The sequence below is a fragment of the Elgaria multicarinata genome, chromosome 1, assembly GCF_023053635.1.
Source record: "Elgaria multicarinata webbii isolate HBS135686 ecotype San Diego chromosome 1, rElgMul1.1.pri, whole genome shotgun sequence".
Classification (NCBI taxonomy): domain Eukaryota; kingdom Metazoa; phylum Chordata; class Lepidosauria; order Squamata; family Anguidae; genus Elgaria; species Elgaria multicarinata.
In genome coordinates this window covers 158,012,889-158,036,581 of record NC_086171.1, presented here as the reverse complement: position 1 = coordinate 158,036,581, position 23,693 = coordinate 158,012,889, and the positions used below count along the sequence as shown (strand labels likewise).

Here is a 23,693-nt window from a genome sequence, read left to right as displayed (position 1 = left end):
GCATTGCGGTTGAGAAATCCTGCCAGATAAGCAACTTCTCAAAAGCCCCTCCATTTGCTTGCGGTTTTGAGGATGTTCCCATTGTCTTGCTCAATTCCAGTTGACCACATTGCCACCAGATGGTGCTCTTCTTTGAGGGAGACGAACTTCTTGGAGGAAGGTAAAAAACCCTCGCCAGCTGCTGCTCCTACTATCGCCCTCTGTAGGGAGGCTTCCGAACGCCCTACCTGTGCACCACGATTGCATTTGGCCATGTAGGCATGCCCAGTGGGTGTCACTGTCAGATCTCTCGCATAGCTCGCTTCTCAGTTGAGGCTGGTGGCTCCGATGGCAGTGGGGCTGTGAATCCGCTCTGGGTTTGAGCCAGAACTCTCAAGGAGCTGTCCAAGGAGGCGTCTCCAGCTGTCCTGGAGACGCCTCCACTGCTGCGTCTCCAGGAACCGCTCTTACCCCACCCCGCCCGTCTTAGCGGCCAGCCCTGAGTCTGCCCTGAAGTAAGGGTGCGCGTCACATCACGTCCAGGCAGGGGGCCACTTCTCAGGCAGACACTGAGCAGCTCTTCTCGGTTGGGACCTTGGTCAGGAAGTGCTTGGGCGACCCTCCCCCCCCCCCCCCCGCTACTGCTCCGGATGGGCTGCAGCCGCCGCCGGCTTTCTTTCTAACCGTGAAGTGCAGCGGCTGCAGCTCCGGAAAATCGCTCGCTCGCTCCCTCTCTCGTCCTAGCTGCCGCCGGACGCTTTTGCCAGGACCAGCATGGCTTCAGGTAAGGGAAAGAGGGTACTGTCTTTAAAACAACGAAAGCCCGGGACTTTTTCGTGGTTCCCTGGTGCCATTCTTTCTTCACCCCACCCGTCATCTCGGTCCTCTTCCCCATGATTTTCGCCTTGTGGAACCGACGCCGGGGGCTTTTTCGTGCTCCCTGCTTTGGCCATAGTTCAGCCTCTATCCAGACTGCACCTCAGGAAACTTTCTGAGCACGCCCACCGCCATCGCAAAACACACCATTGCTAAAGCGCAAGGGCCCTGGCCATCGTGTGCCAACGTCTTGGGTTCAGATCGCCAGTGCGGACGCTCCTTAGCCATCAAGATTGGGGCACCGGAGTGGTGGGTAATTGGGCTAGCAAGAAAGCGTGTGCGCGCGTGGGATACAGCTCGCAAAAGAGGCTTCCCCCGCTTTGATCGCCCTTTATCCGTTCTTGTGCAGCGTGGGGAGGTTCCTTTGAAACCGAGGCAAGAGGTGGGCGTTAGGGCGGGCTAAAGAGTCGGGGTGCAGTTTGTGATCTCGGCTGGGGGGGAATAATCATTAACCGGGAACTCCGTGCAAGCAGTTACTGCAGCGGCAACGCTTCCCGTCCACGGCGCCATTTGCCAGATGCGGCTGACTTCCCCTCCCCCTCTGGCCTCTCGTGTCGGGTCAGGATTGGATCCTCCCCCTCCTCCTCCTTAGGCCACATTCGTCCCTCCGCTGCTTACTCAAGTCTTCGGCCGCTGAACCGCCCTCCCAGCCTTTGCGCAACTGACCATTATGCAAGGGAGAGCAGCTTAGACTTGCGCCCTCGTGAAGCCGATTCGGACCACAGCGACTCCGGGGCCACGCCTTGCTCGCAGGCCCGCCTCCATTGCCCCGCTCGGGGCGGGAGGACGCGATCTGAAGGCCGGCGCTCAGCATCTCTAAAGCAGCTGCCGGGCGCGCGAGCCAGCCGGACCTAAGTGGGAGGAGCCAAGCGTTTCAAAATCTGGCCCTAAGTGGGAGGAGCCAAGCGTTTCAAAATCTGGCCCATTGTGCGTCGAGTTGGCCTGCTTTGCTCCGACGCGCTTGCACAGTGGGAGGACAGAGTGGTCGGCCTCAGCCTAGAGAGTCCGCTCCGCTCCCTTTACCCCGGCCTCGATCCATCGGACCAGCCCTGTCCTCGTGGCGAAATTGAGGCGTGTCTTGAGGCGGGTAGCTTCCGGTAGAATTGGAGGGTTAGGAAAGGGCTGGCTGGCTGCTAGAGTCGGTCGTGGCAGGGAAGGGAAGGACAGAGTCTTTAAAGTTCAACCCGCAAGGTAGCTAAATTGAAGCGCTTGCATTTTAAAACCATTACAGCCTTAATTCAATCCCGTGGCTTTTAGGGGATCGATTCGCTCCGGATTAATTTGCGAATTATGAATCCGACCACAAAGCAAGTTAACCCTTCCCCGCTTTCTTTGAAGTCTAGACAGGGAAGGTTACTGATGGTGTAAAGCTGCGTTCCCCAACGCGATGCTCTCTGGATGTGTTGGACTGGGGAATGCTGGGAGTCGTAGTCCAAAACATCTTGGGGTACCAGGTTGGGGATTACTGCCGTAAAGAGTGCTGCTGTTGCCTTTGGGATGCTAGCCTGGGGGTGAAGGGTAGTGAGGGATCCTTTTTTTTGGGGGGGGGTAGCATTGGGCTGATAAGATCATGGTTGTTTTCCATGCAGGGTGCATTTTCAAGGAATAGTGTAAAAACCTAACCAAACCAGAACTGCTGCTTTATTTAAATAAAAATGTCAAAAACAATGGCGTGTTAGAAGCAGTTGAGAACAATATTTTTGGACTCCATAATGCCCAGAACCCATATGGAACAGAACAATAGCCTGGAATGCCAACATCCAGATAAGCCAAACCAATCAAATTCACCAATTTCATATAATCGGATTGGAGTGATGCAATAAGTCACAGAAACCACGTTCTAGTACCTGTTCCAGGCAATAGTCTTTTTTCTGGAAAACGCCCCAGAATGTCAATTTCCAAATCAGCCAAATTTACCAGCCACACATAACTGCTTGGGAGGGATGCAATGAGCTACAGCAGTTCCGCAGAAACCCCATGTCAGTACCCATTCTGACCAATAGTCTGTATTTCGGAAAAGGGCCCTGAGCACTAACTTTCTAGTGAGCCAAATCAATGAAATTTGTCTGGATGGGAGTGATACAATAAGACTGGGTTCGGATATCATGGGGGTAAAAGAAGACATCGTGGCTTCTACCCCCCTTGCTCCTGTGTGTGCTGCATGCACGGCTGTAATTTGCATAATTACCCGCAATGCGGTGTGGGTTGCTGTGTTGTCTGAAACTGGTGCGTTGGGTGGCTTCTTGACCACACCACACCATGACTTGCAGGTAATTTATACACATTGTGATCATATTGCGGGTAATTATGCAAATCGTGTTCATGCAGCACGCATGGGAGCAAGGAGAGAAGCCATGACGAGTTCGTTTACCTCTGTGGTCATCCAAACACAGCTTAAGCCACAAAACGTCCTCAGAAACCATGTTCTGTTACCTGCTTTGGGCAATAGTCCATATTTCTGAAAATGGCCCAGAATCCCAACTACCAATTGAGCCAAATCAACCATATTCAACAGTGAAACAAATGGATAGGAGCGATGCGATAAGCAAACACTACCACTCATTGTTAGAATTAAAAGCCATCTTTAATGTCTATTACAATAAAACAACAGAATCACAACAGGCCCAAAATTTACAGAAATGTGCCTTAACTCTTAGTCCTACCAAGTAAGATTTGACATCATCAAATTAGAGTTTATTGTTAAATCAGCCAAAGTTATACTCAATGATTTTTTTTAAAAAAAAACCAACCCTGAGCGTTTAAGATTGGTATTAAGTCTGTCTCATGTTGGTTCAAACTCCTCAAAGCCAGGAAATTGGAAGCTAGTGCTGATGCCTTAAATGGCATGCCTCATGATCAGTAATGATGTAGTACAATGTCACAGATTGTGCTTGTTGGCAACTTTACTCTCCATGCACCCACACTTTTCCTTGGTCTTCCAGGCCCAAATCCAGAGGGAGAGGTTGGAGTGCCTGTGGGACCAGCAAATATGCTAGGGTGACCATATGAAAAGGAGGACAGGGCTCCTGTATCTTTAACAGTTGCATAGAAAAGGGAATTTCAGCAGGGGTCATTTGTATATATGGAGAACCTGGTGAAATTCCCTCTTCATCACCACAGTTAAAGCTGCAGGAGCTATACTAGAGCGACCAAATTAAAAGAGGGCAGGGCACCTGCAGCTTTAACTGTGGTGATGAAGAGGGAATTTCACCAGGTTCTCCATATATACAAATGACACCTGCTGAAATTCCCTTTTCAAATCAACTGTTAAAGATGCAGGAGCCCTGTCCTCCTTTTCATATGGCCACCCTAAAATATGCCCATGTTGTTTTCGCCTTGTAGTGCCTTGTGAAACACCTGAACCTTGGCCCTGTAGTGCCTTATGAAACACCTAGAGGAATCCTCTTGTAAGTTTACCCATGACAGTTTATTGCTTCATTAGCAGCTGACCAAACGGGTTAGGTCAGATGCCTCATAAGGCAATACAGGACCAGGAGGGTCCTGAAAGAGGTGCTGGAACATGGTTTCTTGTAGAAGTATTTTATCTTATTGCATCACTCCCATCCAGTTATGTGTGACTAAGAAAATAGCATTCCAGGCTCTTTCCCCCAAATATGGATTACTGCTTGCAATAGTTTCATTGTATTCCCCACCCCACTCCAATCTAATCATGTGTTCCTGCTGAATTTGATTGGCTTGGTTCACTAGGAATTTTACATTGTAGGCCATTTTTTGGAATGTGACATGATCCAGTACCCAGAACAGGTACTGGATCATGGTTACTGTGGAAGTTTGTGGCTCATTGCATTCCGTGCACTGATATGTGGCTGATGAATTTGGTTGATTTAGTTCACTTGGAAATTGACATTGTGGACCTTTTCCCAGAATATGGGTTATTGCCCAGAACCGGTACCAAAACATGGTTTCTATGAATGCTTTGTTGAATTGGCTTACTTGGAATTTTCCGTTTCAGGCCATTCCGTCCTGTTCCCTATGGGTTTATTTATTTATTTACAATATATCTGAGCATTATGGGGGTTAATAATATAATATTGCAAGGGGTTCTGCCCCCAAATATTGTTCTCAATGTCTCTGACACACGCCATTATTTGTGACTTTTTTTTTAAATGCAAGAGGCTGTTCTTGACTGGCCTTTACATGGCCTCCATTTTCAAGATCACTTTAATATGGATTACTGAACCCACCTACCTCTTCATTTAACTCACAATCAGATGGCTAACCAATGGTGACACCCATGCCCCCCCCAAACTTTCTGCAATGCATACATATCCATGTGAAGATGTTAAAGTGAGTGGTAGTTATTCCAGATTAATGATATCACGTGGGGTGGAATGATGTGAGTGTGGCTTTCACAGTGCGTGGGATCCCACGTCCTCCACTCCGCCGTCCTGTCAGGGAACAGCGGGTACGCGGGCGGGTTCTTGCAAAGCCCGAGACTGAAAAACGGGACTGCAGCCTGAGCCGCCCACGGGGGAACCAGCCGATGCCTGCAAAGGCAGCCCGGTCTGTTTCACGGAAAGCAAATCCAGTAAGATGTATTCCCATGTAAATGTGCGGGGATTGCAGGCCTCACGTTTTCATCCAGCACACCGTCTGCCGTAGTGTGTGTGTGGTGGTGAGACAGGATCCGGCCTCGATCGTCGGCGGGGGAGCCCCGATCCATCCCAGTCTGGGCGGCTGGCTTTCTCTCTCCATCAATCAGCGGCAAGGGGCGGGGCCTCGGCCAGTCCGCCTCTTTCCTGGGCACGGTGGCGGCGGCAGCACCGGTTGTGAGACTTCTGCGGAGCATCGGGAGGGAGCAAAATGTCGGCTGGCTTCGTGCCCCCCAAGAGCGCCTCCCCACTGAGGAAGCGGGCCAGTCTTCAGGCTCCCACCACAGGAGGTGAGCATAGGTGCAGAGTATCTCCCCCTCCCCTCTCCACTGTTTCCAAGCGAGGGAAGCAGGGGGTAGCAGCACTCCCCGCATGGAAATAGCCCCTGATCGTCTCCTTCTTCCACGGAATCCCCCCACCCCGTTTCCCCACCTTTGCTGTTTTTCGTTGCTTTCTTTCCTCCTTAAACAGATGGTGGCTTCCTTGTGGACGATGCTCGCTAACTGTTGTAGGGACAGCACAATGCTATGCTTTCTCTTTAAAAAAAAAAAAACTCGGAAGAAAATTCCACTATGTTCAATGGGGCTTATTCTTAGGTAAGCGTGCACGGGATCGCAGCCTTGGTGAGGACAGGAGGAATGAAGGTGCCTTTGCTTTGAGGCATAACATGGCATACCGATAGCGGAGTTTCAGCATAGGTTTGGCACCCTATTTGGATGTATGGCGGTGGGGGTGGGGGAATAGATCCTTTCCTAATGGAGAACCAGATATTTGGCTGTTGAATCCGAGAGAGGGGGCTGAAGATCTTACACTTTCTTTACCATTTAATATCTGGCTCTCTATAATGGAGACCAGGCACTGCTCGTTCGAGCCCTCAGCAAAAAGTGTTGGGATGCTGGGTTTAAAGGTGCTGTTGATGAAGGTAATGTAGTTAGTGGGGTTTGTGCATGCTGCATGCAAAGCAACATCTGGGTGTCTGTATAATGGCATCTTAGATTTTTGGCACATCAAAAAAGCTGAGGGAAAGACACTTAGATCTGCCCCTTCCCCACCAGATGTGCTAGCTGAGGGAAGGGTGTTTAGAACTGTCCACAGTTTTTTTTTTTTTAAAAAAAAATAACAGTTGTGGATTCTCTGTATAATGCAGCAAACATCTGAAAAAAACCCACCCCTAAAATCACATCTCCAAGTTGGTTGGCTTAATTTAAACCACGGCTTGCCAGAGATTAATGTGGGAACATGTTTGGAATGTGATGTTCAACTCTGAAACACAGAGGTAATAAAGATGAAACTGCCCCTGAGCATATGCAGAGTGTATTTCTTTCATGTGCACATTAGGGTATGCCTAGGCATGTTTGAGTCCTGGTACCCTCTTCTGAGAAATTAAGCACTCATTTATTCCATTTCTATACCACCCAATAGCCAAAGCCTAGCCTTTCTTTATTGGTTTTTTTGCATTGCTGCTTAACTTAGGCCAGTTAGTGCCTTTTTGCTTGCTTGCTTGCTTGCTTGCTTGTGAGAATGAAGGGATAGTTCCAAGCTTGTTAGTCTTAGTTTGAGTATTGTGTTAGTCTTAGTTTGAATATTGTGTCTCTTGTAACATATCTGTACTTTGTACATTTAGAACACACACCTTCATGTGTATGTGTGTAAGTGTATATAGAATATGTAGGGACTGCAGTTGCATGACAGAATATTTGACATTTGCTCCTACCAATTGCTGCTCCATCTGGCTTGCTTTCATGTTACAAGCTCGTGATTTGCTCTTCATTTGGAGCTATTGGTGTCCAAGTAGACAGCTGATATTTAAAATACCTGTTTAATCTGTGTATACAGATGTGACTGGATGTTCATATGTGTGGAGGTGCATGTGTGTATATGGATAAAAATAATTCTCTCACACACACTGTTGCACAAATAGGTTTCCCATTGGTCTCCTTCCCCTGCAGTCCCCCATGCACACCCCAGATCTGCTGGGTGGGTCCCAAAACTCTCTGGAGCAGATTCGGGGTGGGGGAGGCTGGAGGGTAAAGGGGAAATCCATTGTGCCAGCGGTTTCCTTCCCACTGGCAGGCAATCAGGGTTGGATGATGTCCAGTGCATTAATGGTAAATGCTGTGTAGTTGGTTGTATGAATTGAAGGGCTTTGTTCAAAGTGCATTGATGAAAGATATAATTCTATACCTTGTTTAGCAGGTGTGTGCGTGTGCTGTATGTTGTATTCTTGAAATGTCTACTTCTTGACTACTTCAACAAGATTACCTGGGTTCCGTAAACACTATGCAGTGTAGAATTACTACACTAGCCTATAGTGTTTCTTTTGATCAGCCTGGTGATGGGATTTTGGCATCTAAGCACTGTACAATAACATTTATTTGCCTGGTTCATCAAAAATGCATTCCCACCAGTCTGGGTTTTAATTCTTCTTAAGTGGCAAGGTAATATTCTAAGGACTGTCTTAGTGGCCCTTGACTGATCCTTGGGGAGACAGTTCTTAACACCATGGTTGATATGCTGTTCTAGATTGCTCCTCTTAATCAGTTCTTGCTCCATCTGCATCTCATCATGAGGTTTGAGTTGCCCAAGCAGAGGATGAAAGCAAGGAAATTTACCTAGGCCAGTGGGAATGGCTCTGGATCTGCCTTCTGTTCCTGTAATAAATGGCCAGCAGCCAGTTTGGGTGCTATAAAATGTCTTAGCTCTAAAAGCGCCCTGCATGTAGTAAACAAGCACATTAGGAAGTGAGGTTTAATGTACTCCTTTCACTGATGCACTAATTTTTGAGATACTTGGATCTTATGAGTCTCCCTTCCCTGCAAACTGAACTATATTAATCCACAGTTCCATGTCATTCTGCTATGGCCATGGTGACTATGGATCATGGGAGCTGTAGTCCAACACTACTGGAGGGTCTTAGGTTGATCTAAGCTATTCCTGATACAAACCTGCCTTGGTGTAAATCAGATTTTGCCAGTGCTCTTCTAAGGCTGCGGTCCTATATGCGCTTAGGGTGCAGAGAGGCTGGCTGGGTAATGCTTGTAGGATTCCACCCCCTGTCTAAACATGCATAGGATTGTGCCCTTAACCTTGGGAATAAATCTCTTTGAACTCAGTGGGGCTTACATCTGAGTAGATATTATTAGGATTGTACTGTAAGAACAGCTTTTCCTGCTCTGCCTTTGTTGCCAGGTGTGTATGTGTGTGGGAGAGGGAAAATATCTCGCAAAGTTAAGTCTAACCTTTGTGGACTAAGCTGGAAGAGAAACAACAAATCTGTACTTTGGTTCTCTTTCACAGACTGCTGGCTGTGAAAGAATATAATTATTATCAAACTCCCAAGTGCAAGTAAAATGCACCGCTTTTGCTGTGTGGTAGTGAGTCATTCTTGGCTGCTTAAAAATGTGAGACTTTAAAGCAGCTTGCAAAATGCCAGACATACTTCCTATTTTCTCATTTTTAAATTTTATGTAAGGTTGTACTCCTAAGTCCTGGGTGTGTCAAACCACTTTCAGCCAGAGGGTCAAAGACCATTTTGGAGAAGCTCCTGAAGGCTGCATTTCAGTACTGGGTGGAGCTGAAGAGGAAAGGGGCAGGGCAAATGGCAAAAGGGGCGGAACCAAAATACCAAAAACCTGAGATACATTAGTTTAAAACTCTTAAGTAACTACGTCTTAGGAGAAGCATTTCAACCTTTCAGGGCACATTCCTATGCATGCATAGACAGAAAAAACTCCCCAAACTCCAAGGGAATGCTTGGAGTTGCTGGACTTTTCTCTTTCTAAACATGCATAGGATTGCACCTTTAGGATGGAAAGAAAATCCATGCAAAAGCCACAGCAGCTGCAAATGGTTGGTGGTTGGGGCAAAAAGGGGTTGGGGCATGAACTTTTGGAGACCCCAGGTGGGCTGGATTTATTTATTTATAGTATTTGCATACTGCTCCACATCCTAACAGATTTGGAACAGTGGACAATGAGAGAGAAAATGATACAAGTACAAAACAACAAAACATGATGTTAAAATTATTCTTTTTAAAAACAAGAGTGCCAGTTAAACTGTGGCTGTTCAGCCTGGAAAAGAGCTACTTTCAAGTGTTGCCCAAAATAACACAGTGTTGGTGCCCGCCTGACTGCCAGAGGCAGGAATTCCATGGGAAGGGGGCCACCATGCTGAAGGCTCTTCTCTGAGTGGATTCCAGTTGGGTCATAGGTCCATGTGGAACCACCAGGAGCATGGATTTGGCCCATAGACCTGAGGTTCAATACCCCTGCTATACACACCTATCTTGGGAGTAAGTCCCATTGAATTCAATGAGGTTTACTCATTGGGGCCTATAATGCCATTGAGTCCAACCCTCTGCTCAATGCAGGACTCTTATCTTAAAACATACCTGACAGATGGCTGTCCAGCTGCCTCTTGAATGCCTCTAGTGTGGGAGAGCCCACAACCTCCCTAGGTAATTGGTTCCATTGTTGTACTGCTCCTTCAGTCAGGAAGTTTTTTCCTGATGTCCAGCTGGAATCTGGCTTCCTGTAACTTGAGCCCATTATTCCATGTCCTGCACTCTGGGATGACCAAGAAGAGATCCTGACCCTCCCCTGTGTTGACAACCTTTCAAGTACTTGAAGAGTGCTATCATGTCTTCTCTCCTCTTCTCAAGGCTAAACATGCCCAGTTCTTTCAGTCTCTCCTCATAGGGCTTTGTTTTCAGGCTCCTGATCATCCCATGTGTATGATTGCACCATGATTTGTGCTTAGGAGCAAGCCTTCACAAGGTGATTTCCCTCAAACATCATAAAAACGGCGATAGTCAACACCTTTAAGTTACAGTAAATAGAACAAAGAGTCCTGACCACCGTAATGACACTAATATTGATTAGTATAGATGAAAACTTTTTTAAGCACCATGATGTCTCTAACCTGTAAAGCTGGAATGAAGGGTAGTAATGAAGGAGTCATATAAAGGTCCATAGGAACAGAATCCCACAATATTTAAAGAATATGTCAACACCATCTTTACAACTTGAGTTTATTGCCCTCTGAGACAGGAGTAATGTCACAACTGTGTATCTTGTGCATATCTTTAGGACTGCTGTGTAAGCGCAGAATCTGATAGCAGGCATTAAAGCTGATTTGCTGATGTCTTTTGTTTCATTTTCTTTCAAAAAGCAGCTTTCTTTGGCCCATAGGAAATTTCAGAGGTTGGTGGTGACCTTTCAGTAGTAAGGAGGTGGTGTGTTAGTGCCCTAATGAGCTCTCCTCCTTCTCTATGGATTTAATTTCATGACTCTAGTTTGCTTTCCCTCAGTTTTTATCTCATATAGTTCTCCCAGTATTTGCCAAAAGTCCCACAATCTCTGAAAGCAAACGTTCTTGGATTAACAGCGCTGTATGCAAACTATGTCCACCCCACCCCCCCAAATGCATATTTGCAGATGCTCCAATTGCAATGTTGGATTTTCGTAAGTTAATTTAGTGTAGAATTTGATTCCGAATGCCTTCAGACGAGGCTTTTATTGTTAGTTGCCCTCCCACAAACATGGAATTTTATGTGGGGTCCAGACATCGCTGTATTCTGTTTGTAACTGTCCCCTCTTTTCCCACTGCTGCTTCCACCCTTTTTCTTACCAAAGGCAATCTGTTAAGGAGGGAGAGAGGGAATAGCTACACAGTGTTTTTTGATTGATAACCCTAGAAGCCCTCCATCTGGAAGAACCCTCGGTCTGTGTCGAAGCATCTGTGCAGCAGAGCTGCTGTGATGGTCCAAATACTTAATCTAAGTCAAATACAACCAAGTTGCATTCATTTGGAGTATTTTGGGAATGGTCCTATCCAGGATCACATTGAAGCAGGGCAGGGCAAAGGATTGCATCCAAATCTGCTGAGTCTTTCACTCTAACTGCTGAGTCGGCTTTCTTCCCCTTTGTTAAATGACCCACCTTTGTCCCCTGGGGCTGTGAGATACTGGAGCGCTATTGCCTATGCAGGACTGACAGATTTATTTATTTATTTATTTATTTATTTTTAAGTAAGAGGCAGAGGAGCAATCCTATGCATGTTTACTCAAGGATAAATCCCACTGAGTTCAATGGACTTTGCAGCCAGGAAAGCTTGCATAGGATTATAACCTTGAGCAGGAGAGGACTAGCATTGTGCATCTGAGGAAAAGCAGGACATTTCAGGAAAATAACAGTGCTACTGGTTTTTGAAAAGTATAAGGAATATTTGAGAAGGATGGAAGAGTTCTAAAGGATAATCTATCCTGAAAAGTGGTTTTTAAATCCTGTTGTTGTTGTTGTTGTTGTTATTATTATTATTATATCTTTCTCGCTTGTGATGGTTTTTCTAGACGGACGTGGTGGGCTTTGCCAGGTCATGCTGTCTTTTACTGATTGAGGAATTTCCTTACAATTGAGCATATTTTGTTTTAATTTTGCAAGCTAAACAATATGTCATGTGAACCACGACTTAGTGTGTCGTGTGGACCATTCCTAACCATGGTGGCTACTTAACCACATTTTAAACATGCTCACTAACCCTTTACTGGCTAACAATGGCACAGCAGTTGTCTAAACAGGCCTATTATTATTATTATTATTATTATTATTATTATTATTATCCCAGCCAATTGGGGTTGATAGAAGTTGAAGTCCAACACACTTGGACGTTGTCAGGCTGGGGATGATAGAAGTTGTAGCTAGTTACCACATCTAGAATGCACCAAGTTTGGGAAGGCAGATCTATATTAAGTAGAGACGTTTCCTAACCAACAAATATAGAGCTCCATATAGATAAATGGCGTCTGGGAGATGTATTTAACTTTATGTAGCAGAGTAAACAGGGAAACCATAAGGCAAATGTTCGAACAGCAAGCTGCTCTGGTCATACCCCTTAATTTATTTTTCTTTGGGCAGCCAGAATACTTTCCGAGAACCTCATTTATTTGAAGGGAAAAAAAGTAAAAATAATACTCGCTAGACCTCTTGGGAGAAAATCCTGAGAACATAATCATATTTGCTGTGTTGTCCTCATGGGAGAAAATCCAGAGAACAGTATGATCATACTGTGTGACCCAACAAACATTTCTCAAATGCAAATATTGCTGCAAATTAACAACCAGGGGCTGCTCCTGTAGCTACAGACAAATCTTCATAAGAACCACAGGCTAAACAGCCGCGAAATGAACTGAAATGCAGGAGGTGAGAACCTATAGTTTTCTAGGCTACAAAGGAGAGATGTGGCTGTTGGAAAAGATGAGTATGGGCCTGGGGTCCTAGAGTGGCAGTGTGTGTGTGGGGGGGGGGGCTTTGAGTAATGGGGATACAAGAGACTCAAAAAAGAGATGATAGTTGAGCATATTAGGGGCAGAAGCAGAGGTTGAAGGATGCTTGGAGCAGGGGTAGGTAACCTGGTGCACTACAGAATGTTCTGGATGGCAACTCCCAGGATTCCTGGCCATTGGCCCTGCAAGTTGGGGCGTATGGGAGCTGTAGTCCAAAGGAATTTTTTTTGGCAGACACCAGGTTGCCAACCCCTGGCTTGGGGGACAAAGAATGGGATTGTTCCTGTGTTAGGGTGGTGGTGCGGCAATCAAAGGCAGGGACTATTGGCCAATGGAAAAATGTGTGTGTTTTTAAACAGTGTTTCATGACGTATGGAGGAGTGGGCTCTGTGTGGGCTCCTCCTTTTTTCTTTTTTTTTTAAGAGAGAGCTTTTAAAAAGTATACTATTTGTAAAACTGCAGTGAGAAAATGAATCTCTAGGCTATTTGTGTCGACTGTAGAACTCTTCAGGTGTGATCCTGTATATGTTAAGACAAAAATAAGTCCTACAACTCCCAGCATTCCCAGGGAATGCTGGGAGTTGTAGGACTTATTTCTATCTGTACCTGCATAAGAGTCGCCCTTAACCGCTCTACTCTACTCTAAAGAGGATTTAAGCTGAAGGACTCTCTGGCTTGTGTAGCAATGTTACATTCTTGCATTCTTGACTTTTTTGAAAGTAAATTTCCTGACCTTCCCCCTCCTTCCTTTTCCATTTGTTTATTGATTTAAAATGTGTTTTAGTCACTTTGTGGTAACTCAAAGCACCTTACAGCAAATATTAAAACAGATACAACACAATAAAAATGTGTGTGGGGAGGAATAAAGAACCTCAGACCAGGCGGAAAACAACAGCAAATTAAATGAACGGCAAAAGAGATGTTTCCTTTTCACCCTTGTTAAAAGCCAGTAAAAAGGGGGTCTGATGTGAAAGCCCTGTTCTTATTTCCCCCTTCTAATGTAGGCACAGAAGACAAGCTCTGATTAGAGGATCAATGACACATTTATAGCCCGTGTTTTCTCCAAAGAGCTTAAGGAGGTATATATAGTTCTCCCTCCCCCACCGCCCATTTTATCCTCACAACAACCCTGTGAGGTAGTTTACGCTGAGAGATAGTGGCTCTGAAGGTCACCCAGTGAGATTTATGGGAGATTTGACCCCAGGTTTCCCCAGTCTTTGTCCCACACTGTTTTGTTGTTGAGCTGCTGTGTGTTAGTTCAGTTTGTCGTCTCTTTAATTTTGTGTTTTGTTTTTATGCTTAAACAAATATGTCTTTAAAAAGTGGATTTCTCTATTGTGGGAGCAATTTAACCACATAACGAGCTTTAAAAAATAATTTTTAAAAATAGTCCTATGTACATAAAAGCCCATGGTGTAAGCCACATGTTGAAGATCTGTTTGGAAGAAGAATTCATTTTACGGGTATAGAAGTGATAAAACCCTTAAACGCTCTCACGATAAAATTGAAATGCTACAACTTCATTTTCCCGAATTGTTCAACAGAATAAATGTTGCCAGTTATATTCATGTAGGTAAGGTGACTTCTGCATAATTTATTCCAAATGGTTGGTAGATATAGATTTATATCTGTCATAGGATTTCACTAGATTCAACAAGGTGGGGGAGTGTCTTATTCCATGTTACTGAATTCAGCTTCGGTTTCTTCTGATGGCTCATAGCATTCCATGAAAGAAACATTTATTGTAAAAACGAGATAGCCGCTTTTTCAGTGCAGAAGCATGCAGCCTTAGTCAGAATCAAGCTTGCGTAGGAACTGAAGACAGGGGAGAAAGATCTCATGGAACACCCTTCAGGAGACATTAACTAGAAATGGGCAGGCAGGGAGATACAGGGGCCTTAGAGCTGGTGGGAGATCTTTTTCTGTCAAGGGCCACATCCCCTCAGGGGGCACATGCTGGTGAAGGTCAGGGCCAGAGGCCAATGTGGGCATGGTCAACCCTTGTCTCTCTTTTTCTATCATCCTCTTTTTCTGTCTCCCTGCCTCTTCCTCCCTGCCAGGGCCAAGGGACAGGTCGCTCTTGCTAGAGCCCAGCTGCTTTTTTTTTTTTTGACAGGATTTACAATGCTGTTGGAATCCCATCCATAGCAAACCAAGTGGTACTATATACTCATCCAGTTATATACAGCATAGAATGGGACTGTTCTCACAACATGCTAACCCACACTCAGTGATTGAATGTGGGTTGTTTTGAACCGTGGGTTGTTTGTTAAACCATGGGTTAACATGTTGTCTAAACTTAGCACATTTTCTGCAGAGCGGGTTATTATGTTGTCTAAACACAGCCAGGGTGGCTTATTAACTGTGCATTGTGGCTTGTTTACCACCCTGAACAACCTACAAACAAACCATGGGGTCTCAAGATGGCTTGATTGAGAAAATAAGCCACACTGCATGGTGGACAATTCACCCAAGCTGTGTTCAGACAACAGGATAACCCACAATTCAGCAGACAACCCACAGTTCAAAACAACCCACACTCAACCACTGAGTGTGGGTTAGCATGTTGTATGAAAAGCCCCATAATGGCCTGTTCAGATTATATGCTAAGCCACAGTGGTTAAGCATTTTAAGCTAAACATTATGGCTTAGTGTGCCATGTGAACCATGACTTACTGTGTCATGTGAATCATTCTTAATCATGGCGGCTACATAATCACGGTTTAAACATGCTCACTAACCATTTGCTGCAAAAGGGTTAGCGGTCTAACCATGGCTTAGTGTGTCATCTGAACAGGCCCACTCTCTACTATCCGACAGATCCTAATCCTTTCCAGTAAGGGTGTCTAACCACAGAACTGTATGCTAGATTTACAGCCTTTTTCTGGCAGGACTTTACACAACAGGCAGAAATGTAAATAGGAAAAGCTTTCGACATGCTTAGAAAGAAATGGACATGAGGAAGTTCTCCTGTCAGGCAGTCATGTAAAAGCAAAAGAAACCTTCCTGTGAAAATGGTGGCAACACTAATGTGCACCTATTGTTAACTCTCCCTCTGTTAGGTGACGCGTTCAGTAGGAAGCTGACATGCCCATGAGATGTGCATAGCCCAGCACAATTTTCAAAGGGAGATATGGGCTTGATTTCCCAGAGAAACATTAGATGTTGCTGCAGAACATGCACATCTATCAATTCTGTAATTTGATAAAATTGTCTGGAACGTGAGCTCTTAAAATTAAGGCTAAGGAAGCTGGCTCCTCTTGATTAAAACAAAAATATTTTTAAAGCCCTGAACAGTCTGCCTCCCCCCCCCCCCCTTGTATACATGACTGCAAGATTCTTTAGGCTGCAATCCTAAACATGCTTTACTTGGAAGTGAGCCCCTTTGAAAATAGTGAGGCTTATGTCTGAGTTTACGTGTATAGTATTGCACTGTGATTCTTTCTTCCTGTGTCTGGTACCTTTCTCTGTGTGGTTGTGGTATAAAATTCTTTTCTTTACAACGGACTGCAACTTGCAGTCAGAGCTGGAGACTGGACTGTGATCTCGTTTCCAGTGTTGTAGCTGCAGGGCTCTCTTCCCTCTGTGATAGACTGGCAGGCTCCCAGCTTGGTTATCCCCCACCTTGCTCATACCTGGATAATAATAGCTATACATGTTTCTGAGAGCATAGTTGAACTTGTGCAGTCCTTGTGCATAGAAGTGTTTTGTTAGAATCTTAGTAAAATCTCAGTACATTTTGATTTTGTTTGAATTTTATTCTTGATATTTACTTGCTCGGTCAACACTGGCCAAAAATATATGCTTTAAGACTGTCTCTTTTCAAACTGTCAGGAATAGGCAAGTATATTTCAAAGCAAGCTTTTTAACAGAAGAACCTCCGCATCCATTTCTTGGAGACATCAATTTCATGTACTAAAATCATCCCTACTGTTGAATTGTTTGAATTATCCTGATGTGTCTTCATAATGCCCTATCTCAACCAAATCAGGCCTCCTCTAAGAGTGTTTTCAAATGTGAGGCTTTAAATCTACTTTTCTTTAAATTGATCTGAAGTATGAATGTAAAGGTTAAATGGGGCACTTCCATAGCTTCTCCCACATTAACAGTGTTCACACATTGCACAAATACTGTAAGAGAGGGTCAAAATGCTTTTTAGTCTTGTGAAAATTACTTTGGTCTTTGTCTGGTTCCTATAGTAAATATGTGTTTGGAAGGTGTTCAGCATACTAGCTGCAAGACATTTGAGGTCCTTTGATCACTCCCTGGTGGCTATGAAGCAAAAGTTCATCTTTTTGCAGAAATGGGAGAGGTGTACGTAAGAAAGTTGACCTCTAGATGTTGGAGCCTGTCTTGTCACCATGTATAAATATTTTAAAAGCTAATTTTAAGTTATTGTATCATTGGTTTTTATCTCCATGGAACTGTTGTAAGATTTAAATACTAACTGCTTTTTTAAGGCTGTAAAAGCACAAGGCCATTTTTGGCATATATGTTGTTGGAACTGCCCTTTTATTGTAAAATTTTGGAGAAAAAGAATAGATCAGAAAATTATCTCTTTTTATGTCGATCCATTGGACAAGTATTGTTAATGTTTTTTGTAACTTCATAGTGAACTTTATTAATAATCTAAATTATGAAGGGCATTTTTAAATGTAGTTACTAAACATTAATATCTAACATAACAAAATCTGGGTTCTAGGGAAGGTTCTGATATGTTCAACTAACTCTCAATAGTACTTCCACACTTTAAGGGATAAGAGGCACCTTGTTTGTCTTTATATTCCTCTTCAGATTTACTTAATTTTGTCTAGGACATATTACAAATATGCCTCTTTATTTCTTCCTTTGGTTTAAATTGTCAAACCAAAGCCAAGCAGGGTCTTCAGTGGTTGCTCCCAGGCTATGGAATGTTTTCCTAAGGAAGTCTAAGTTTGCTCCCTCTTTGATCTCCTTCTGCTGGCAAGCAAAGACTGCTTTAATTAAGAAGTCTTTTAACCTGTAAGTGCGTCTAGTGGGTTGGGTGCTGTTTTTAATAATATTTTCCTGGTTTTTATTGCATTTAATGTACTGTTTTAATTAATTTTAATTGGTTCTGTAAGCTGCCTTGAGTGGCAGTTTTTTGGTAGAAAGGTGGGGTACAAATGAAATAAATAAATAAATAAATATGAGTTCTAAATTTCACCATGTAACAGTGACTGCAGAAAATACATCCTACTGTGTGGCTTTAGAAATTTCTCCAATGGTTTTAACATGTGCTCAATACAAATAATCAAGAAACAGGAGACTAACGTTTGGATGAAGGAGTTCATTTCCTCAATTTGGGAGCCGGGGTGGATACCTTTTCATCACAGATGGCCCAAAGCCTTATTTGATGTAACTCTGTCATGGAATCATAGAGTTGGAAGGGATCTCAGAGGTCATCTAGTCCAACCCCCTGCTCAATGCAGGCTCTGTACTGCAGGGCACAGCTACAGCATCCCTGGTTGAGGGCCATCCAGTTTCTGCTTAAATACCTCCCAACAGAGAATACACAAACCCCAGAAGCCATTTGTTCCATGGCTGAACAGCTTTCACCATTAGGAAATTTCTCTAAATTTCTTCGCTGCAATTTCCACCTGTTGATTCTAGTCCTGCCCTCTGGAGCAACAGAGAACCAGACTGCTCCATCTTCTGCATGACAGCCTTTCAGATATTTGATATCAGATATTTGAAGGCCACCATCACATCTCCCCTGTTAGGCCCATCGCTTCCAAGCATCAGGCCCAAGGACTGTTTTTGTCAAGCTGCTGAAATTTGTCTAACAGCCATCAGCACCCCAGTTTAAATTCTAACCCTGGGAAGGCCTATGCAAATATATGTACTTATGCGTCATTCTTCTCTTTTCTGCTCCATGTGCATCCAAACCCCAGAATGGATACATATTCAGTGCCACTGGAGTGCCAGTGTGATGTAGTGGCTAAAGTGTTGGACTGGGAGTCAGGAGATAAGGATTCTAGTCCCTATAGAAGCCTACTGCGTGACTTTGGGCCAGTCACAGACTCTCAGCCCAACCTACCTCACAGGGATGTTGTTGTGAGGATAAAATGGAGAGGAAGAGGATTATGTACTCCACCTTGGGTTCCTTGGAGGAAAAAAGGAGGCATATAAATACAATAAATAAATAATATTTAAAATTCAGGTGAAATGGGTGATATGTATTAGATACATTTCTAGGCAATGGACCTCCATAGTGATGGATTTTGTTGTTATTATTAACTAGCTGGTACCTTTTTTTCAAAAACAGTCTTCAGGTGACAATGAGTTGTGACCAAAGTTAGTCCTACATAGCGTATAGACCCATTGAAATTCAGGGACTGAAGTTCTGCCTAATTTATGTCTCATTTATTTCAATGGGGGTACCAATTCACCCCAACAAGCATAATGAGTTTTACTTCACTGGGTTAAAAAAGAAAAGAAAAAAGGAGCGGTATAAACAGTTCTCCTTGGGAACTTGCCTATGGGGATCTTGCAACTCTCAAGGAGTCTTAATGTCTTATGCCATCATATCATCCTCGTCTCTCCATCATTTCTGGACTTTGTGCCAGCTCCTGAAACATTGTGTGCATATGTGTTTGCTTGCCGACAGCTCATTGGGAATTGATTCCTCCTCTGATTTCCTCCAGCCACTGGGGTTGCATCTGCAGTCAGGTGCTGCCTGCAGCTGGGCTACTGAGATCTAGATGCCATCTGTGTATAGGTGCACATGCAAGCATCGTGAGGTGCTCCCGCGGACGTCCAGGAAGTGAGAGATTGCTAGGCAGGGGTCCATAACCTGCTGACAGGCTGTCTTCTGAAGACTGAGCTGGGGAATGAGATGCCCCTCGCTGTCACGCCTGAGGCCCTTCATCTCGGTTGACAGCAGAATCAGAGCCAGGCACTTCCATTACATCCTGGGGGAAGCAGGAGGGACAGCTGCTGCTCATAGGTTATTGTTTGTTCTGAATTAACCAGTGGCTGAAGCCCTTGGAAACAAAGCTTGCGGGCTGCCTCCGCTAATAACTACCGCCACCTCCTTCCCTCCCACTGAGCTCTGACCCTGCAATGCGGCCTCAGTTCCTCCTCACCCAGCCCTACCTTGGAACTGAACCCGTTCCACAATTCCATTCCGACTTGGAGTCGGCTTAATGTGTGCCATGCATAGCAGCTGTAAGAGTCAGGTTATAATGTGCAGTTTGGAAGGTAGCAAGGCCTAATGGTTAGAACTGGGTGCCCCGGGGAATGAAACGGTGCAAATAGAAGTAGAATAATATTTCAGGGGTTGGTGCCATCGGAAATGGGCAAGGATTCTAGCCCCGATGGGGTTTAACGTTTGGGCAGGACCCAGAAATAACACGTTGTGAGCTGACTGCTGTGTATGTGTGTCTGTGCATGGCCTGGCCCTCAACAGAAACCACTTTTTGTTGTTTGCTTGGGTGCCCCTTGGGTGCGTGTGCGATCATTTGTGCAAGCATGCACACACTTAAAAGTCAGGGAAGCTTTGGTTTGAGGCTCACCTTTTTTGTACCAAGCGGCCAGCATGTGGTGCTATGTGCTTTTGGAAATCCTGATGTGTAGGCAGATCTTTGCCGTTGCCTTGTTTCAGAGAGAGAGAGAGAGAGAGAGAGAGAGAGATTGCATGTGAGCGGGAGAAAGAGAGAGTTGTCACTCAGCCTGCAGCTGTGGCTGGCACTTCAGAGGTTAACTCCCCTGACTTTAAGGCCAGGAGTTAGCTCTGCCGCCTGGCCACCAGCGGTGGTGGCTTCCCGCTTGTCTGTGACGCTGCCTCTCTCTTGGAAGAGGCTGCAATATATATATATTGTCTCCTCCCTCTCTCCCCCCACGTAGCTGTGCTTGGTACAGCCCAAGCCAGCTCTGGAGCTGGAATCCTGTGGGACTGCAGCGCGAAGAGAGGAGGCTGTGAAATACTGGTGGCAGTGACAGCAAGCACCTCTGCCGGATCGATCCTCAGCAGCCTCCTGGCGGGCACTCTGCCCTTGCCCCACAGGGTGCCCTGGAGACGTCTTGGTCTGTCCTGGGATAGAATGCAATGGGATGCTCCTTGCATAGCCTGCCAGCTTCTTCGTTTCCAGGTGGAAAAGAGGGAGGCTTAGTGAGGCCCTAACGCTGCCAGTTTTGTAAGTGTTTGGAAATCTCTCTCTCCCTCCTTCTTCCTTTTCCCCTTCCTTTTCTTTTCCTTTCCTTTCCTCCCTCCAGGGCTGGCTGGTTTGAGTTGCAGCTGCTTGTATTAGTCAGGAGCTATAAGCTGTTTGAAGGATTAGGAAAGCCCTTCTGTTATTTCAAGGGCTGAAGCGACAATATTGTGGCTCGGAAGCACCACCGTTGAAAGGCTTGGGCATGAGGTGGGCACGCGAGACTCCTTGTGAGAAGAAGGGCTGTTGCTCTGGTTGCTGCCGAAGCGAATACCCGAAAGTTAGAGTCGGAGGGCCGGCGCGTTCAGCCTCAGGTGTTTGCGTGCGGCGTTTTCAAGACCTGCGTTTTCTGCAGGGGAGGAGGAGGGGGTGTTTTGTTCTTGGGGAGGGGGCAGCTTCCCTAACTGGTTGCCCATCGCTCAAGGGGACCTTGGTCAGCCATCCTCGTGCAAATGACAGATCGAGTGTTTGGAGGCAACACTGTCCCTTCTTTTGCAGCTGTTTTGGTCTGTATCCTATCGTCAGATGTATTGCAAGAGTAAGGATTCCTAGTCATGTGGCAAAGCTCACAGTCCCTGTGAGTCCCTGTGACCGAGGTCCCCTTCCATTCTATACCTTCCATTCTCTTCTATTATTTCGGTGGCTTGAGGCTTCCGGTGAGAAAGGGGAGCCTGTACAAACAAAAACTTTGTTAATTGATTAGTGCACACACACACACACACACACACACACACAGTTTGTCATCTACAGTGTATATTTACAGCAATATACAAAAGAAATAAAATAGAAAATAGTGATAGCCTACTTGTTAGTATACTTTTTAAATATTTTTGCATAATCGTCTAATGTTTAAGAGAATCTTTGTGGGAGGGTCCAATATTATGCTGAGAGATATTTTGTTCATTTTTTCCATTCCCAAAGAATGCACCTTTTTCTCGTGATGCCAAAATAGGCATTTCAGTGCTCTAGCTTTCCAGGTTCTCAAAATAAACATTTTAGTCACTAAGAAACTAACTATAATTGCTTCTCTCCCCTCCCCACATGTGTGAGAAAACCCCAAGGATAGTATGCAAGAAGAAACATATTGTCCTCTTAAGTCAGACTGGAGTACCTAATCACCTCTTGCCAAAAATATGTCACAATGACAAGCGCACATGTTAATGAATCCTGGGAAGCAACATGTATCTGAATTAACCACATTTCTGCATTTGTATGGGTGGGATGGGGTCAGGAGTTCCCAAAGAGTGGTATGAAAAGGGACATGTTACTGACCCGGTGGTGTCCATGGTCATAGGGTCTTCTGCATGTGGCCAGGGTTTGCCATGCAGCTGTAAGAACATTACAATTTCACAGTAGATCATGTGGGAAGCTATGTAGAAACATTCTGATTTCCCTTCCAATGATCATCTGAGTGTGGGAGCAGCAGACCACACTGCTGAACCCACCATAATTTTACTGCAGCATTGCAAGGACCTTTGTTCCAGCAGTGTGTGTGTGTGTGTGTGTTCGCCTTGGAATGGACGCTCCCCAGCTGGCTTTGGCAGGTGCCGAGAGACTGTCTGACCCAGGGGAGAGGAGCCCTATCTCTGTAGTAGAGCACCTGCTTTCCCTGAAGAAGGTCCCAGGTTCGAACCCCGGCATCTCCAGGTAGGGCTGTAAGAATCCCTGCCTGAAACCCTGGAGAGCCATCCTGGCCAGTCAGCATCAACAGTCCTGGGCTAGATGGACCACTCGGCACAAGGCAGCTTCCGGAGCTTGGGCAAACCACTCCCTGAAGTTGGCAGTGGCGGCAGTGATAGAAATGCTAGAGAAATCTGTGCTGCCATGCATGCGGTTGCCCCGCCAGCCTTTTGGCACCACAGGCGCAGCTGTACTTGGCTGCCCCCCTCCTGAGCTAAAACCCTGTGCTGACTTTGATGGGGCTGCCAAGCCTCCCCCTTGCAATTGGCCTGGCTGTTCCCCAGCCCTGCTGGTTTTTCCTAATGAATTGATTGTTTGCACTGTGCACAGGGAGCCCATTAGGGAGGCATGTGAGGGTCATTAGCGAGGCACAGCGGAGCCTGTCTGTGTTTTTAGCCAGTGCCTGGCTCGGGGTGGGGGGTGGGAGAGGAGCAGCAGAGCCCCCAAGCAAACGCATCTCCCCTCCGCATATGGGATGCAGCAGACAGCAGGCCCTCAGGAGCATCAAAGACAGATGCACTCTGAATCAGATGTGACAGTGGAGGATCCTGGGCTGCCTGTACTAGAACAAGAGTTGATGCTTCTCCGGTGATTATTGCAGCCTCGCGTCATGGCAAGGCCACGGTGCACCTGCAAAGTTCTGACGTGTCTCCAGCGAGCTCAGTATATGAGTAAAGCCGGGCGAAGCAAGTTGCTCCTGCATCGCCCCACCTTGCAGGGGAATTGTAGCACTTGCGAAACACTGCTTAGCTTTCAGTGGGTGAAACGGTTCCACCTTCCCAGATAGAGATGCGTTGCCCAGAAGCTGCTTGTTACAGTAGGGGGCTGGCTTTCTTTTCCGGGAAGAAGGGAAGGAAAACTGAACATCTGCACGCACAAAATGTGTTTTGCTAGCCACTGTAATGCACTTGCTTCTGGGGTAGAATCAAGAGGTTTTTTAAACACCGTGAGTTACATGGCAGCTGGCTGAGACCCCAAGATAAGAGTTCTGATGCAACTACTAAGAACACTAGATGGGCAGAAGTTAATCATTGGAACTTGTTTCAAAAGTTATGTTTCTTGGTGTATCATTTTACAAATGTTCTATTAGAC

At 45.5% G+C, this 23,693-nt stretch overlaps 1 protein-coding gene across 5 annotated transcripts in view; it reads left to right on the top strand.

The window, feature by feature from the left end:
- The first annotated feature begins 674 nt into the window (after positions 1-674).
- Positions 675-23,693, top strand: part of AMPD2 (adenosine monophosphate deaminase 2) — a 60,402-nt gene continuing 37,383 nt past the window's right edge. For 3 of the 5 annotated variants that reach the window (XM_063140564.1, XM_063140570.1, XM_063140548.1), the window contains exon 1: positions 5,630-5,758. In XM_063140564.1, the coding sequence (XP_062996634.1) occupies positions 5,680-5,758 (79 nt within the window). In that variant the 5' untranslated portion in view covers positions 5,630-5,679. Of the gene's footprint in view, positions 764-5,629; positions 5,759-20,663; positions 20,907-23,693 lie in introns of those variants that run through there. The other 2 variants (XM_063140556.1, XM_063140577.1) reach the window with 2 other exon arrangements.